Source organism: Pteropus vampyrus, unplaced genomic scaffold (assembly GCF_000151845.1).
Source record: "Pteropus vampyrus isolate Shadow unplaced genomic scaffold, Pvam_2.0 Scaffold461, whole genome shotgun sequence".
In the NCBI taxonomy this organism is placed as follows: Eukaryota; Metazoa; Chordata; class Mammalia; order Chiroptera; family Pteropodidae; genus Pteropus; species Pteropus vampyrus.
Window position 1 is genome coordinate 1,525,535 of NW_011889242.1, and position 13,537 is coordinate 1,539,071.

At 44.3% G+C, this 13,537-nt stretch overlaps 1 protein-coding gene across 8 annotated transcripts in view; it reads right to left on the bottom strand.

The window, feature by feature from the left end:
- The window catches only part of VWA3B (von Willebrand factor A domain containing 3B), a 137,040-nt gene that overhangs the window by 4,290 nt on the left and 119,213 nt on the right, over positions 1-13,537 (bottom strand). For all 8 annotated transcript variants that reach the window (XM_023524304.1, XM_023524306.1, XM_011381973.2 and 5 more), the window contains 4 exons: positions 9,187-9,298; positions 3,640-3,764; positions 2,476-2,613; positions 235-335 (listed from right to left, as the gene is read on the bottom strand). In XM_023524304.1, coding sequence (XP_023380072.1) covers positions 235-335; positions 2,476-2,613; positions 3,640-3,764; positions 9,187-9,298 — 476 coding nt within the window. The remainder of the gene's footprint in view (positions 1-234; positions 336-2,475; positions 2,614-3,639; positions 3,765-9,186; positions 9,299-13,537) is intronic.

Below are 13,537 nucleotides of genomic sequence, written 5' to 3' on the forward strand. Positions count from 1 at the left end.
TCACTTCCTGCTGTGAGGCCTGGTTCCTAACAGGCCACGTACTGGTACCAGTCCGAGGCCTGGGGATTGGGGGCCCCTAAGATAGACAAATAACCGGTAGGTAAAAGGTGTGACACTGAAGGAAGAATAATCACAGAACTACATTTTAAGTAGGAATGGATCTCAACTCAGAAACTGATTCTAGGTGCAAAAATATAAATATAATTCGGGAAATGAGAAGGGGGAGCCACTTACACTTTTGGATCCTCCTGGACTGGGGGTGACTTTATATGAGAGCAAGAGAGAGCATACTTGTTCTGGCTGATCTTAATAAGTGCACTCCGAGGGCAAAATTCCTGTAATAATACCAAAGCGTTCACTCAATCTAAATCAGATGTATCCACAATTCAGATGTAATTTTATTCTAGCTCAACCATTCATAATAGCTACTAAGCATTATCCCACTCAGGGTGATACTTCAGAGTGCAATTTAAATGTACAGCCTGCTTGATAATTACATGTTGAATAAAAGTCATTGTTGAGTCCTCTCTGTCACTTCTCCACATCCTGGATCATTTGCCAAGTCCATCCACATAAGAAGCAGGGAGTATGCGTACAGGTACGCACACACACACACACACACACACACATACACACACGCACATTCTTTTATATAACCACGTTCCTGTCTTTACTTCAGCTTGGCAATCTCTTTACTGGACTTATAAGCTAGCACCACCGCCTCTTGCTGAACACCCCACCTTCAGCCCTACGAGTCTCCCAGCATCTCCATCAGAACTGTCTTCAGCATCCACCCCCTGCACCGTGCCACTCTGGTCTCCAGGGCCCCACAGTCCTGTGGGTGGATTCCAAGGTCCTTCCTGGGCTCTTGCTCTGGGATCCTAGGTCAACTGCTTCATCTCTCCCCACCCTGAGGACATGCCCAGGGATGTCTCTTTAATCATCTCTTGATTTGCTTTCCCCTCTCTTGCAGGTAGTTATCTCCAGAGCAGCACCACAGGGCCTCCCCTCCTGCTGCTCCTCCAGACCATCTCTACTGCCACCCAAACAGCTCCAGGAAAGTCCATTTCCTCTCAGGGCTTTTCCTTTCTCCTGCTTGCTCTTTCAGAATGGAACCAGTACTCCTGGCCCCACTGGAGCTGGTGGCTTTCAGTCTTTGTCTTTAATCCTCAAATCCATTAACTGTGACCCCCTCCCTGATGGATACCTCATGCTACAGTTGAGAAATGACTGGCTATGTCTCTTCGGTATATGAGGCAGTCCGACACAGGGGGTCAGGGTACAGGCGATGCAGCCAGACCACCTGGGTTCGCAGGCCTGCTCCATGGCTCACCCTGTGTGACTTAACTTCTCTGCCTTGGTCTCCTTGTCTGACAATGAGAATGATAACAGCTCCCACCCCAGTGTTCTAAGCACTCAATTGTTTGTGATGCGGATAGCATCAGTCCCTGTGGCCCACAGTAAGTGCTTAATAAAGTTAGCTAATATAATTTTATTTGCTGCTTTTTCTTGCCAGTCTATTTTCTAGGCATATTAAGTGGTCCATCAAGGCAATGTCCTTTCCATTAGAAATGTTATGCATTCAAGTAATTTAAAAAGCAATTGTGAGACCTTTGTCTTCATCAGGGGCTGTGAGGGGACAAAGATGAATGGCCCACCATCCCCACGGTTAAGGAGTTGGGAGGTTGGGGAGGAAGCCAGTGTGGGAAGTGGGCAGTCCAGTGTGTAGGGGACCATGAGGGCCTCAGTGGGAAGTCACAATTGGGCAGTGTCTTTTGGGTGACAAGTGTTCATGGAGAGAAGATGGGGAGGGTGGTCCAGGAAGAATTAAAGCCCAGGGACTTGGAAAAGCCTACTGCATTCAGGAAGCAGCTCCCATGGGGCTGGAAGCCATGCTCACGGGGCAGGCCTGTGCTGGGCTGGGCTTTTCCTAGAAGTTAATGAAAAAAGTGTGTGTGTGTGTGTGTGTGTGTGTGTGTGTGTGTGTGTGTGTGAAGGGGGGTGGGATGGATATCAGGTAGGCAAGTGACATCATCAGATTTGTAAACTGATAAAGACTTTCTAAAACTTTTAGGAAAAATACCTAAGGAAGACTGGCAGGGGAGCATAAGGCAAGAGGGGTCTGAGCAGCAGCAAGGACACATGAGAGAGTGGTACTGGAAGGACAGGGAGGGCACTGAAGAAGCAAGTGGGCCCCCAGCCATCAGCGAGGATTGGGAGCCAAAATGGCCACTAAATGGTGTTAGGAGGCCATGGCTGTCTCAATGAGGGCAGACTGTGTGCCAGGGTGGACAGGCTGTGAACCAGAGCAGACTCATGCACTTGGGCGGAGGTAGGTACAGTCAGGGAACTCATTCCTTCAGGTCATCTGGCGGTGCCAGGAAAGGGCTTGGCGTAGCCTGCAAGGAAGGCGGGCGTGAAAGGAGCCACGTCCTGCCTTGCGAGAAACTCCTTTCTGAATGAAAGTCTACTTACTCTCCGGTTGTTACACTTCAAAACTGTGTAGAACTTATCTTCGGCCACATCATGATTTGGAAGTGCTATGACAATGGCAGGGACATAGAAATCAAATCCATTGGGTGTCACTATTTTGGCAAACACATAGTCTCCCACCTGTAGATGAGAACATATTTTGTAGTAAACATTTTGCTTCCAGATCCCAGATCTTATAAACAATATTAATATAAGCTCATTTTAAAACACCCCAAGATGAAGTATTGTTGTTAAAATTCAAATGCATATTTTTTTCAGAGTCAGTAGCTCCAAAATTCTTTGTGCTCATTGAATCACATCTGGAATTTTGTGATCGGTTTGGGCCAGCCCCATTCTAGCAGGTGACTTTCTCACCTGACTAGGGTCCTGGGGACAGCCAGCAAAATGGAGAGGGGGGGTCCTCCTAAGACTGGTGGAAAGAACTTGAAGAGTTTCACATGAAGCCAAGGGTCACTATGAACAGTGTCCTCATATATCAGAAGGGCTGTCACCCTGACACTGGGAAGGAGCAGGTCTGTTTCACATGACTCTAAGAACACAGCTGGACTCCATGGGTAAAAGTTACAGAGGTATAGCGTCTGGCAGGAAGGGAATTTGGGAAGGGTCATGCAGAGGCTTCTGGGCATTCATCAGATGGAAAGGACTAACCATCAGGGGAAAGTGCACTGACATGTGCCCTGGGTCTGGCTGGGGAAGGCGGGATAAACAGGAGACATCTTATGAGTGCATGCAGTGCTCTTCCTACTGGCTCACTCTACCCAAGAAACCACAGCAGTGGAACCCCGGGAGGCTTCCTCTGTCTTCTCTGGCCTTGGTGTCAAGGAAAGCGCTACCTCGGCCCTTGTTTTAAATCTAGTTTAATATACTCTTTTGTGGTTAAAGTTTCAAGAGCACTAGCGGCTACAGCAATTCCCTTCCCTGACCATCTATTGTCTGTAAAGTGACAAGCGAAGTGTGAGCTACTTAACAGGGTGTGAGCAGACACCCAGCAAGGGGTAAGAGGACGGGGGGCCACTTCTCACCCAAATGCAAGCCCTCTGCAGGAGCACAACCAGATGCCCAGCGAAGGGCCCAACGGTGGCCATGCCACTCTCAGAGCACTGGGAATGATGAAAGGGGCCTGGGACAGGTGGGCAGAGCAGGTACCTGGAGCAGCGGACAGGGCATGGCGCCCCCCACAGGCGTGATGAAGGAGATGGGCACGACCTTGGTGTCTCCGTACCTGAAGCCCACTAGTGCATGGGTGGGGCTCACACACTTCTTCACAACCCCTGGAAGGAATCAGATTTAAAATATAGTATAAAGACAAGCAATGTCTGTTTCCTTAGGTTGGCCCCATCCTGTTGGCAGCGCTAAGCTGTCACGCTTTGCCTATTTAGATCAGTGTGCCCTTTGATTTCTCCACCAGAAAACAATGCATCTGGGGCCCACCAAGCAAAGGGATGAAGTGCAGCACGCCAGTCCAGGACACTGCTGAGCCCAGGGAACACAAAGAAGCTTGCTTGTCCTGCGCCACCAGCAACCATTCTGACTGGGAACGTCATTCTTAGAAAAGTAGCCGCTTCCTGAACACTTCCTATCATCTGTTTATCTATTTATTTTAGCCATATTTCTTTCTATAAAACTTAGATATAGAAAATTGATGTTGTTAAATTGTGAAAGTCAAAAGGAAATGTGAGCTCCCATCACCAGTTTTTCATTCATATTCAATAGATGAGAAATTAACTAGGCTGAGCGCATCCCCTCGCTTTCCGGAAAGGTACAACCAAAAGAGGAGAAAAGGAAAAAGAAGCCAGGCATTTCCTCATCTTTTAGTTCTCCTCAAGGATATTATTACAGCAGGAAAAGAAAATACTGTTTTAAGGTTCACATAGTTTGTCATTTAGCCCAGCTGAAATGTACTTTCCCATTAAAACGAGATAACAAATAATGAGGGGGAGTTTTGACATGGACACTTCCCCAGGCAGTGACAGCTGCACATGGACCCCCGCTCTGAGAAATGTGCCTGTCTCCACTGGGCTCCCACAGTGTGAATGCCTGGCACCCGCCCCAGCTCACACGCCAGCCTTGGCAAGGTCCCATGTTCTTTTATGCTGCTAAGAAACAGCTGCAGGTTTTCACCTCAAGTCTATGTCTTTTGTTTTAGAGAACCAAAAAAGTGAAAACTTTTTTAAAAAACATACACGTGAAAAACAGCTTTCCAGTGTGTGTGCTTTCTTATCAAACTGAAATGTTCAATTTGGTTTTCGAAATATTCTTTACACATTAGTCACACATTTCATACCGTACAGTGACTTTACTCGTTTAATTAGAAAAACCAACAGTGTTTTTTAGAAAGAATTCCTATTACGGAAACAATGAAGAACCACCCCTGATGGAGGTGGCTCCTTGCATCCCGCACCCCGCAGGTCAGGTTCGGGGTGTGGGCTGCCAGCCAGCCCTACGGCCTGAGTGACCGCGCTCGTACCCTACCTTTGGGGCTGAGCAGAATCCAGCCTTAAACCTGCAACATGGTTTCCCAGCCATTTGCCCAAGCTGCGCAGCTGTGACAGAGCCTGCATGACCCCAGAGTCGAAGCATATCTTCTCTGCCTTTTACAGAAAATGTCTGCTGAACCTGCTCTAGGCGATTAGACCTAGAGTTGTTACTACAACTTCTTTTTAGTTCTCCTTTCTTTTTCATACAATCTCTGTGGATGTGGGCCTCTGGCCACCCCCAGAAATCAGTGCGCTTTCTCCCGGCGTGACCTAGAATCAGCCTTACGGTGCTGACACTGGGCTGACACAGTGCTGACACCTGGCTGGCCATGCTCTGGGAACTAGAGGACCCAGGACATGAGCAGCCTGTCCAGTTAGGGCTCAGCCTGTCCCGCTCCTTCTGCATCTAATGAAGGAGCTACTACCATCTCTATATCCCCACTCAGGGTCAGCTTCCAATCTGGGCTTCCCCGACACTGCAGCTTTTCTCTGTCCTCACCCCAAGAGCTGAGATCCTGTCACCTGGCTCTGAAATGTCACTGGGAACTATTCCAGGGACCTGCCTGGTCTTTCTCCTAATGGAGGCTTGGTGATCCCGGGCATCTTCTTGGCTACAAGTCTGCTTGCCACCTTGGCCAGAGGGATCTCCTGTCCCCAGGCTGGAGGAAGGGGGAATGTGCCCCTGTGGAGACTCTAGAAAAACTGGCCCAAGCTCAGAGGTCAGGGGACCAGAGAAATAGACTAAGTAGATAGTGTGGGTCAGTTCACTTGGCGAAAGAAACATCGCTCTCAATCTTTGTTCCAAACAGGCATTTCTCAGACTGCAGACTGGAGTTTTTACCCCTGGCTGTTAAGACTCTTCTGATATTCACAGCCAGCTTAAATTCTATCTCCTGAAAAGGCATAAGCAGCAGCTCCTCCACCTGCCCCACTCAGCTGAGGGTCAGCCTACACGTGTTCATCATATTCTCATTCTCCTTCAGTCTCAGAGGTTTCCTCTGTAGCCCGCCATGCTGGGTTTTGCCTCTTCGAACTGCTGTCAAAGCTGTAAACTGCAAGCAGCTCCCTCTACTCCGGGAAGAGGATTGGTTATATCTCCTAAGAGGGGCTCTCATGAGGGATGACAGAAAACTCTTTACAAGTAATTAACACTTTACGGTATGCTGTACATTATCATATTTAATCTACACGGCAATTTTATGGGGGTTTTAAATGTGTCAAGTCCCATTTGGAAAGATAAGGAAACGGGCTCAGAGAACTTCATGTGGCCAGCAGAGGAAAGAGGCAGAATTCAAGTAAATTAGAAAACTCTTTACAAGTAGGTTTCCTGACCCTAAATCATTACATCTGAGAAAGTATTCAGTCCCTACTCCCCACCTTTTCTTCCAGTGTCACTTGTTCCTATGGCGCAACGCAGAAATCTTACAAACCTGACTTTTCGCCATGATGAGTTTCCTAAAGTAAAATGCCGCTTCTCACTGAACAATAGGGAGAATGACTGCGTTCCCGCACATAATAACTTAAGGTTTTGAAATGCATCTTCTTCCTTGCCTTTGGCACCAACAAGCCAGGAGAAAATAGTAATACACAGTGACAAGTGATCTAAATACCACTAATGAGGACCGGTGTCTCTGATGGGACATCTGTCCTGAGAGGGATGTGACATCATGACATCACTTAGGTAGCATTCTGTCCAGGAATGCATAATCTGAATCTAATCTAATCCAAACTGAGGAATATTCTATAAAAGAATTGACCTTACTCTCAAATAATGTCAATATCATGAAATAGGAAAGGCTGGGGAATAATTTTAGATTAAAGAGACATGTTAACTAAATGCACTATATCATTCTGGATAGAACCTTGTACTGGAGAAAAAATGCTATCAAGGCCATTATTGGAACAATTAACAAAATGGAAATATACAGGTGAAAAATAGCATAATAATGATAAATTTCCTGAATTTTATAACTTTATTGTGGTTATAGTAAGAGAATACCCTTGTTTTGAGAAATAGGCTGATGTATTACGAGGTAAAGGGGCATGATGATGTTACCTAATCTCAAATAATTCAGAAAAAATAACGTGTGTGTATGTGTGGAGGTGGAGAAAGAGAGAGAGAGAGAAAGAGAGAGCAATAAATGTGGTAAAAATAAATGTGGCAAATGTTAAAAATTAGTAACTCTAAGAGTATGCAGGAATTCTCTGCATTATTCTTGTAACTCTTCTTAAGTTTGAAATTACTTTTTATAAAAAAATAATTCTATGACAGTACAGCTAAAAGTCTCAATGAAAGAAAAGATGTACTGACTTTAGGGGAGGGGGACAAAGGCTAAGGCCACCCAAGAGCCCACGCATGATCCCAGCTAGCCAGGTTCTATGCAGCTCTCAGGAGTATCTGCGCTCTGCCTCTAATTGTGTATTACCAGAGCGGTAATCACTGCTGAACTGGTCTCAAGTACTGCATGTGTCATGGCGTAACCCATTCCCTCTCCAGATTGGCAACAGGAGGGCCTCAGCATTTTATTAAAAGGGGGGTCGGGGGGTGGGTGCTGAAGGCTCAGCCATTTCGTTCTCCTCTGGGACCCTGGCCAATAAACTGACCCCAAGCCTCATCCAGACCTTTGGAATCCAGTCTTTTTCAGCATTTTTATTCAACTGCCAAATTCACCTCAAACCCCTCTCCAGGGCTCAAATTCAGAAAACCAGGCAGGGGTGGCTCCTATAATCACTTGTCAGCAAGTCTGAGCCCCAGGGAAATGAGCCCTGGGTTTTGAGGCCCTACTCTTGCAAAGGAGAGTTTCACGCCCTAGCCTAGGATCTCATATCTCACAGGCTTGGATTCATATTTACTCTTATCCAGTCAACTCCAAAGCATGTTTATCAAATTCAAAGGAAATGTCCTGGTCGTCAGTCCTACGTATATGCCTGCTGGAAACCTAAACTCTTGCTGAAGCATTTTTTCTCATTTAAAAAGATTTAATAAAGTGTACCTGGTATTTGATAGATAATGCCTATGTAAGAGCAGCTATATTTCTGCGGTATAATCTCTTTCTCCAGCAGATCTTCCTCTGGGCTGTATCCTAACCCTCTTTCCCCACAGGCCTGCCTGTGATTTCAGTGACTACATCTTCATTGATGACTACTCTGGGTCTGGAGATGGAGATTCTGAGACATGAACATAAAGCATCATGTCCCAGATTCATTATGTCCAGACACACTTCATTATCTTCCTGTCCACACCACCTCTGGTAGGTACCACAATCTACCTCATGGCCCAGCCAGGGACCTGAATGACATCTTAACCCACTCCACAGCTACTCTTCACGCAGTGATGTGAGAGATATTTTTAAGCTCTATGTGTGATGGCGTTCCTCCCTGTTTTAAATGTGGCTCCCTGAAAAAGTCCAAACTTCTTAACGTGACCCATTAGGGATGGCCCCATACTTACCTTTCTGAGGAGCCTTATTCTTTTCTCCTCTTCCTTTTAATTCTAGGTTCCAGCCATAATCTATTTTACTTTTCTGACATAAAGTGTTTTTCTTCAGCTCTAGATCTTCACTGTTCACGAAGCTCTTGCTTGAACCTCACCTGGCGGGTTCCTTCAGGATTTCATGCCCCAGAAACACCCACACAAACCTCTCCGGCCCAGCCACATTGGCCTCTTGCTCTGGGGAGTCACGTGCGCTGTGGCCTCATCACTTTGACCTGCTGTCCCCTCTGCTTAGAACACTCTGCTTCCCCCGGATGACCTTATGGCTTGCCTCTCTTCCTGTAAGCCCTTACTCATGGTTCCCCTTCCCCAGAAACTCTTCATGGACCACTATATTTAAAACTGCAACATTCCCCCTCACTCTCTCGACCTCCTTATTTGGTCGCTTGTCTGTCTCCCTCACTAGGATATAAGTTCCATGAAGACAAGAATTTTCATGTTTGCTTACCACATCAGACCAGCACTTTAGGGGTATTACACACACAGAACACAGAAGATGTGTAGTAAAATTTGTATACTAAGGAAGAGATTAAAATAAATATCTTTTCTGGCTATTTTCCCCCCACAAATATGGGGAGAAACCCCATCACCACTGCATTCTAGAAGTGGAGTACCTTAATATAGCTATGAAAAGTCAGTGTTCCAGGGAAAGGACAGTTTGAGAACCTCCAGTTCCCGATATCGTATTCTTTAACAAAGGATCTCACAAAATGAAATATCTACCTGGAAAATAAAAGCCATTTTCATCACATCTTGCAATAACCTTCTGGCCTTTAAGGTAATCCAATTTTTTTGATCTGGTTTTCTTTGTTGGATTTCCTTGAAACTTCTGTTGCTAAAAAAGATAAAACAGAGAACTGATAGAAAAAGTCAATGCAGATAATGAAAATTACAGGTACAACCTTTTCCGGACAATTTAAACAGGATCTAGAGTCTTACAACATAAAACTCAATATATTCATTATATAACCAAAATGCAGCATACAAAAAAGCAAGCAAATATGACCAATTCTCATGGTAAAAAGCAATCAACAGATCACAATACTCAGATGACCCAGGTGTTGTAATAATTAGATAAAGACTTTAAATCAGCAATTATAACCATAGTCCATGAGATGAAAGTAAATACTCCTAAAATGTATGGCAAAAGGTTTTCAGCAGAATAATAGAAACTATAAAAAAAAAAAAAAATGCAAGAGACTGGAAGACAAATCAACAGAATTATCCAATCTGCAAAGCATAGAGAGAAAATATTTTTTAAAATGAGCAACATCCTTCCTGGTCCAAATAACCCCTTCAAAGCCCAGCTCAGTTATAATCTCTCTGAGAAGACTTTATCCCCAGGCAATTTCAGGGGGAAAAAAAGGTATCTTCATGCAATGGAATATTATTCAGCCATTTATATATGAAACTCACAGAAAAGGCAAATTCATATACAGATATTGATCAGTGGTTACCTGAGGTGACAGAGATTGGCTGCAAATGGGCATGACGGATCTTTTCAGGGTGATAGAAATGTGCTGAAACTAGACTGTGGTGTGGCTGACAGCTCTGTCAGTTTCACTAAAAATCAGTGAATTGAAACAGATGAATTTTATGGTAAAAAGTTATATTTCTATAAATTTTTTTTAAAGGTAAAAATAGGCAGCATTGACTTCTGGTTCGCTCTGTGTAATCACTCAGTTATATTTTGCATATGGTGGGCTGAATGAGCAAATGAACATGGAAGCTTCTGGATATACTCTTAAATTAAAAGGTAAACCAAACAGGCCTTTTTCTTCAAATCACTACATTGCAGAAAGTGGGGATTTTCCCTCCTAGATTTTTTTCATTTTTTCTCTTTCTTGACCATTAATTTATTAATTCTTGGATTTTTCCAAGAAATTAGTCCTCCTTCCATTTGGAGTGTCCAGCAATATCATTCTCCAGCTTCTCTTCACAGACTATCAAAAGCCACTTTTCACCTGATACAAAGCCGGTATAAGGTGTTTTCACATGCATTTTGATGTCACCTTTGTGCAGTGCTATAGCTAGATCATAAATAAAGTATTAAATGCATATTTTATGAGTTCATCTACAGGACTCCACTTAGGCGTCTCTATGAGGCAAGTGACTGTCAAACCTGAAATAACTCCAGGTGGTCTGAACACCATTTGCTCTTGGGTCATTACTCTTCTTTGGAAATAAGGGGGTCACTATAAGGCGTCCTGATACAATTGGGTTCTGTTGCAGCATCTATTTTTTGAATCTGTTCAGAGATGCTTTTTGGGTTCATGAAAAGAAGCAGGAGTACAGTTTATTCCCTGGAAGGTAAAAACTTAGAGCCAAGTCCTTAGAAGTGAAAAAATAATAAACTAAGGGGTTAGGATCTCTTGAAAGAATTGTGGGATATTATCAGATCTTCAGCCTATGCAACCATGGACAAAACCATCAAATCAATACTACTCTTTAATTTATGATGTTCCCATTTGCCGGACTTTGCTCAGGCACCTGCATTCTCATGGAATTTCTGTTTTCACTAATGCAATCAGTATGTTAGAGAGGACGGCCAAGGTCACTGGTAGGTGGGGAATGTCACTGCTTGTCCTAGGCTTTCACTTAGAGGGACCTAACCACGCCATCCCATGGGTGATCCAGAATGACTGGCTGCAGTCTGAACGGCCTCAAAGGGAAGAGCCTGTACCAGGAGACAGGAGAAACAGAACTTGTGCTGTCCAGCTGGCTCTGTGACCTTTTAACTTTCTTGGGTTTCAGTTTCTGTGTCTACAAAAAGAGGGGGTGGCCAAAAGGATCTCTAATATCTGCTAAATCCATATTTTGGTCCAGGAGAACCTAGGCCCTTCTAGGCCCTTCTGTGCTGCTGGAGGAACTGTCAGGTCAAGTGTTTACAAGAACAGGGCACAAGCATGATGACCTTGTTTAGTTTTTACAATTTGAGGGAGATGCACTGGCAGAACTGTGACTACGAGTAGCACAGTTTTCCGTCATCATACTTTAAAGAGATGCCCACACCGCCATTTCCTACAGTCAGGTAGGATTCACATAAAGGTTTCCAACAGATCCAGGTAAGGTTTCTAATCACTGGTAGAATTCAGACCCTTGAGAATCTGCAACATCACAAATTAAATAGTTATTTAAAAGCCTTTACATAAAGGTAACCTTCCATAAAGGCTACCTGTGCATAAAGTTAACTTCCAAAGCCACCTGCTTCATGCCACCAGCGTTCATGTCAAAGACCAAGTGTCTAGAGGTGCTGCTGGTCACCAAGGCACTAGGTGGCCTCTCCACCTCCAGATGATGACCACCTGTCCTGTTTTTCCAGAGAGATGTCCACATCGACTCCAGAAAGGCATTTTTCCCCTTTAGATTTCATCAATGTAACGGAGAAGCCATTTATTTGAACCTATGCCTAGATACATTTAAAGTTTCTTATCAAAATTCTGAATGAGTATAATCACATAATTTATTTATCTAGCCTCCTTTTCTCTCTAGATTCCAAATATTGATTTGATTCTCTCCATATCCAAGCCCAAAGCTAACCAATGAGGTTGCTTACTACATTGTCATAGGTACAATTCTGTGAAGTCAGTTCCCTGAAATCATCAGAGTTCTTTTTTCTACAGTTGTCACTCACTTCCCAATTCATCTGATATAGGAATACCACCCATCCTGCAAAGACCTCCCCTGCGTGGGCAACAAGAATGAATGGTAGCAATATAGAGAGCTCTGTGTTCATTTTTAACACACTGAAAATGCCACCTAAGAAAACACTTTCAAAATGGCTGCAAAGCATCATCCCCTGGCCCTGAAATCATTCATATACCTATGAGTTCACCTGAAAAGACCACTGCAGATACTAAGGGCTTTGCACAGGTGACTCACATTTACTCTGCTTTTGTTTGCAACTGTTATTACTATTGGCAACAATCCATTTCCGGTTGTCTCCACAACATGTAGCCTTGTGGAAGGACCATTTGCTGTACACTCGGTGATTCAGCCTGGCTACTATCAATTCGGCCACACCACACTAAGGCAGAAGGGCCATGGCAAAACGAACCTGCAGGGCTGGCTTTAACACAACAGTTCATTCCACAGAAACAGAGCGTTGGCTTCCCAAATGGAAGGACATTGATCAGGGCAGCTGGACACGCCATCCCTCCAGCCACAGTGCTGACACCTTTCCAAAAAGATGATATCTCATACTTTCCAAATCTTGCCAAAGACTTTAAAACCAGTCCCTAGCCCCATTCCTTTTCTGACATGCCTTACCTATACACACGCAAAACACATGAGTGTCATCGAGTTTTAAAAAGAAATCCACAGAGGATGAGAGTCAGAGGGGATGAAGAGTGAGAATAAGAAATGCTAGCTGTAAATCGGTAAGTCCACAGATCTGCAGGCTTGGGGCATAAGAGCAGCTGCAAGCCACTTTCATGGAGGAAGCCAATGGGCGCTGATGCCAGCAGTCGGGATGCTGTCTGCTGGGTAATTTGATATTGCCTTGTCTCCAAAATCCAGAGAATCTAATTCACTTCTTTGCCAGATTCAATTACCAGGTGATGTAGAGCAGTATCCAAAATGGTGCCACCCTCCTTTCATTTCATTTCTTAGTTTCAAGGTCATGCTTTCTAGTTTGCACCAGTGAGGATAGTGAACTTACTAAATGTCTGATGCTTTAAAATTTGTTTCCATTTAACAAACAACATACTTCTACATCAGGTACAGAATGTATTTCTAGGATTTAACTAGAACTAGTCTTTGGCTCAAAATCTTGTTATAAAACCACTACTAAATATTTTTTCCCTGCCCCAAATCACTGAACTGCTGCCACACAGCAGCTCTAATGTGCTTCTCTGTCCACGTTTGGTCCTCAAAGCCAATAGAGCTCAAAGATGATACATGTTGTGTCAGGCATGGTTTGTCTTCTCTTCTCTCTAGGACTCTTAATTATGAGACCAGAACATTTCACACTGTCTGTGAATAATGCAACTCCCTTTAAAACCCTGGAGAGGAGGACAGGGCCAGCCCAGAGGTTTCCTGACCTTCACTCTCTCTCCTCTCATTCAGCTTTAGA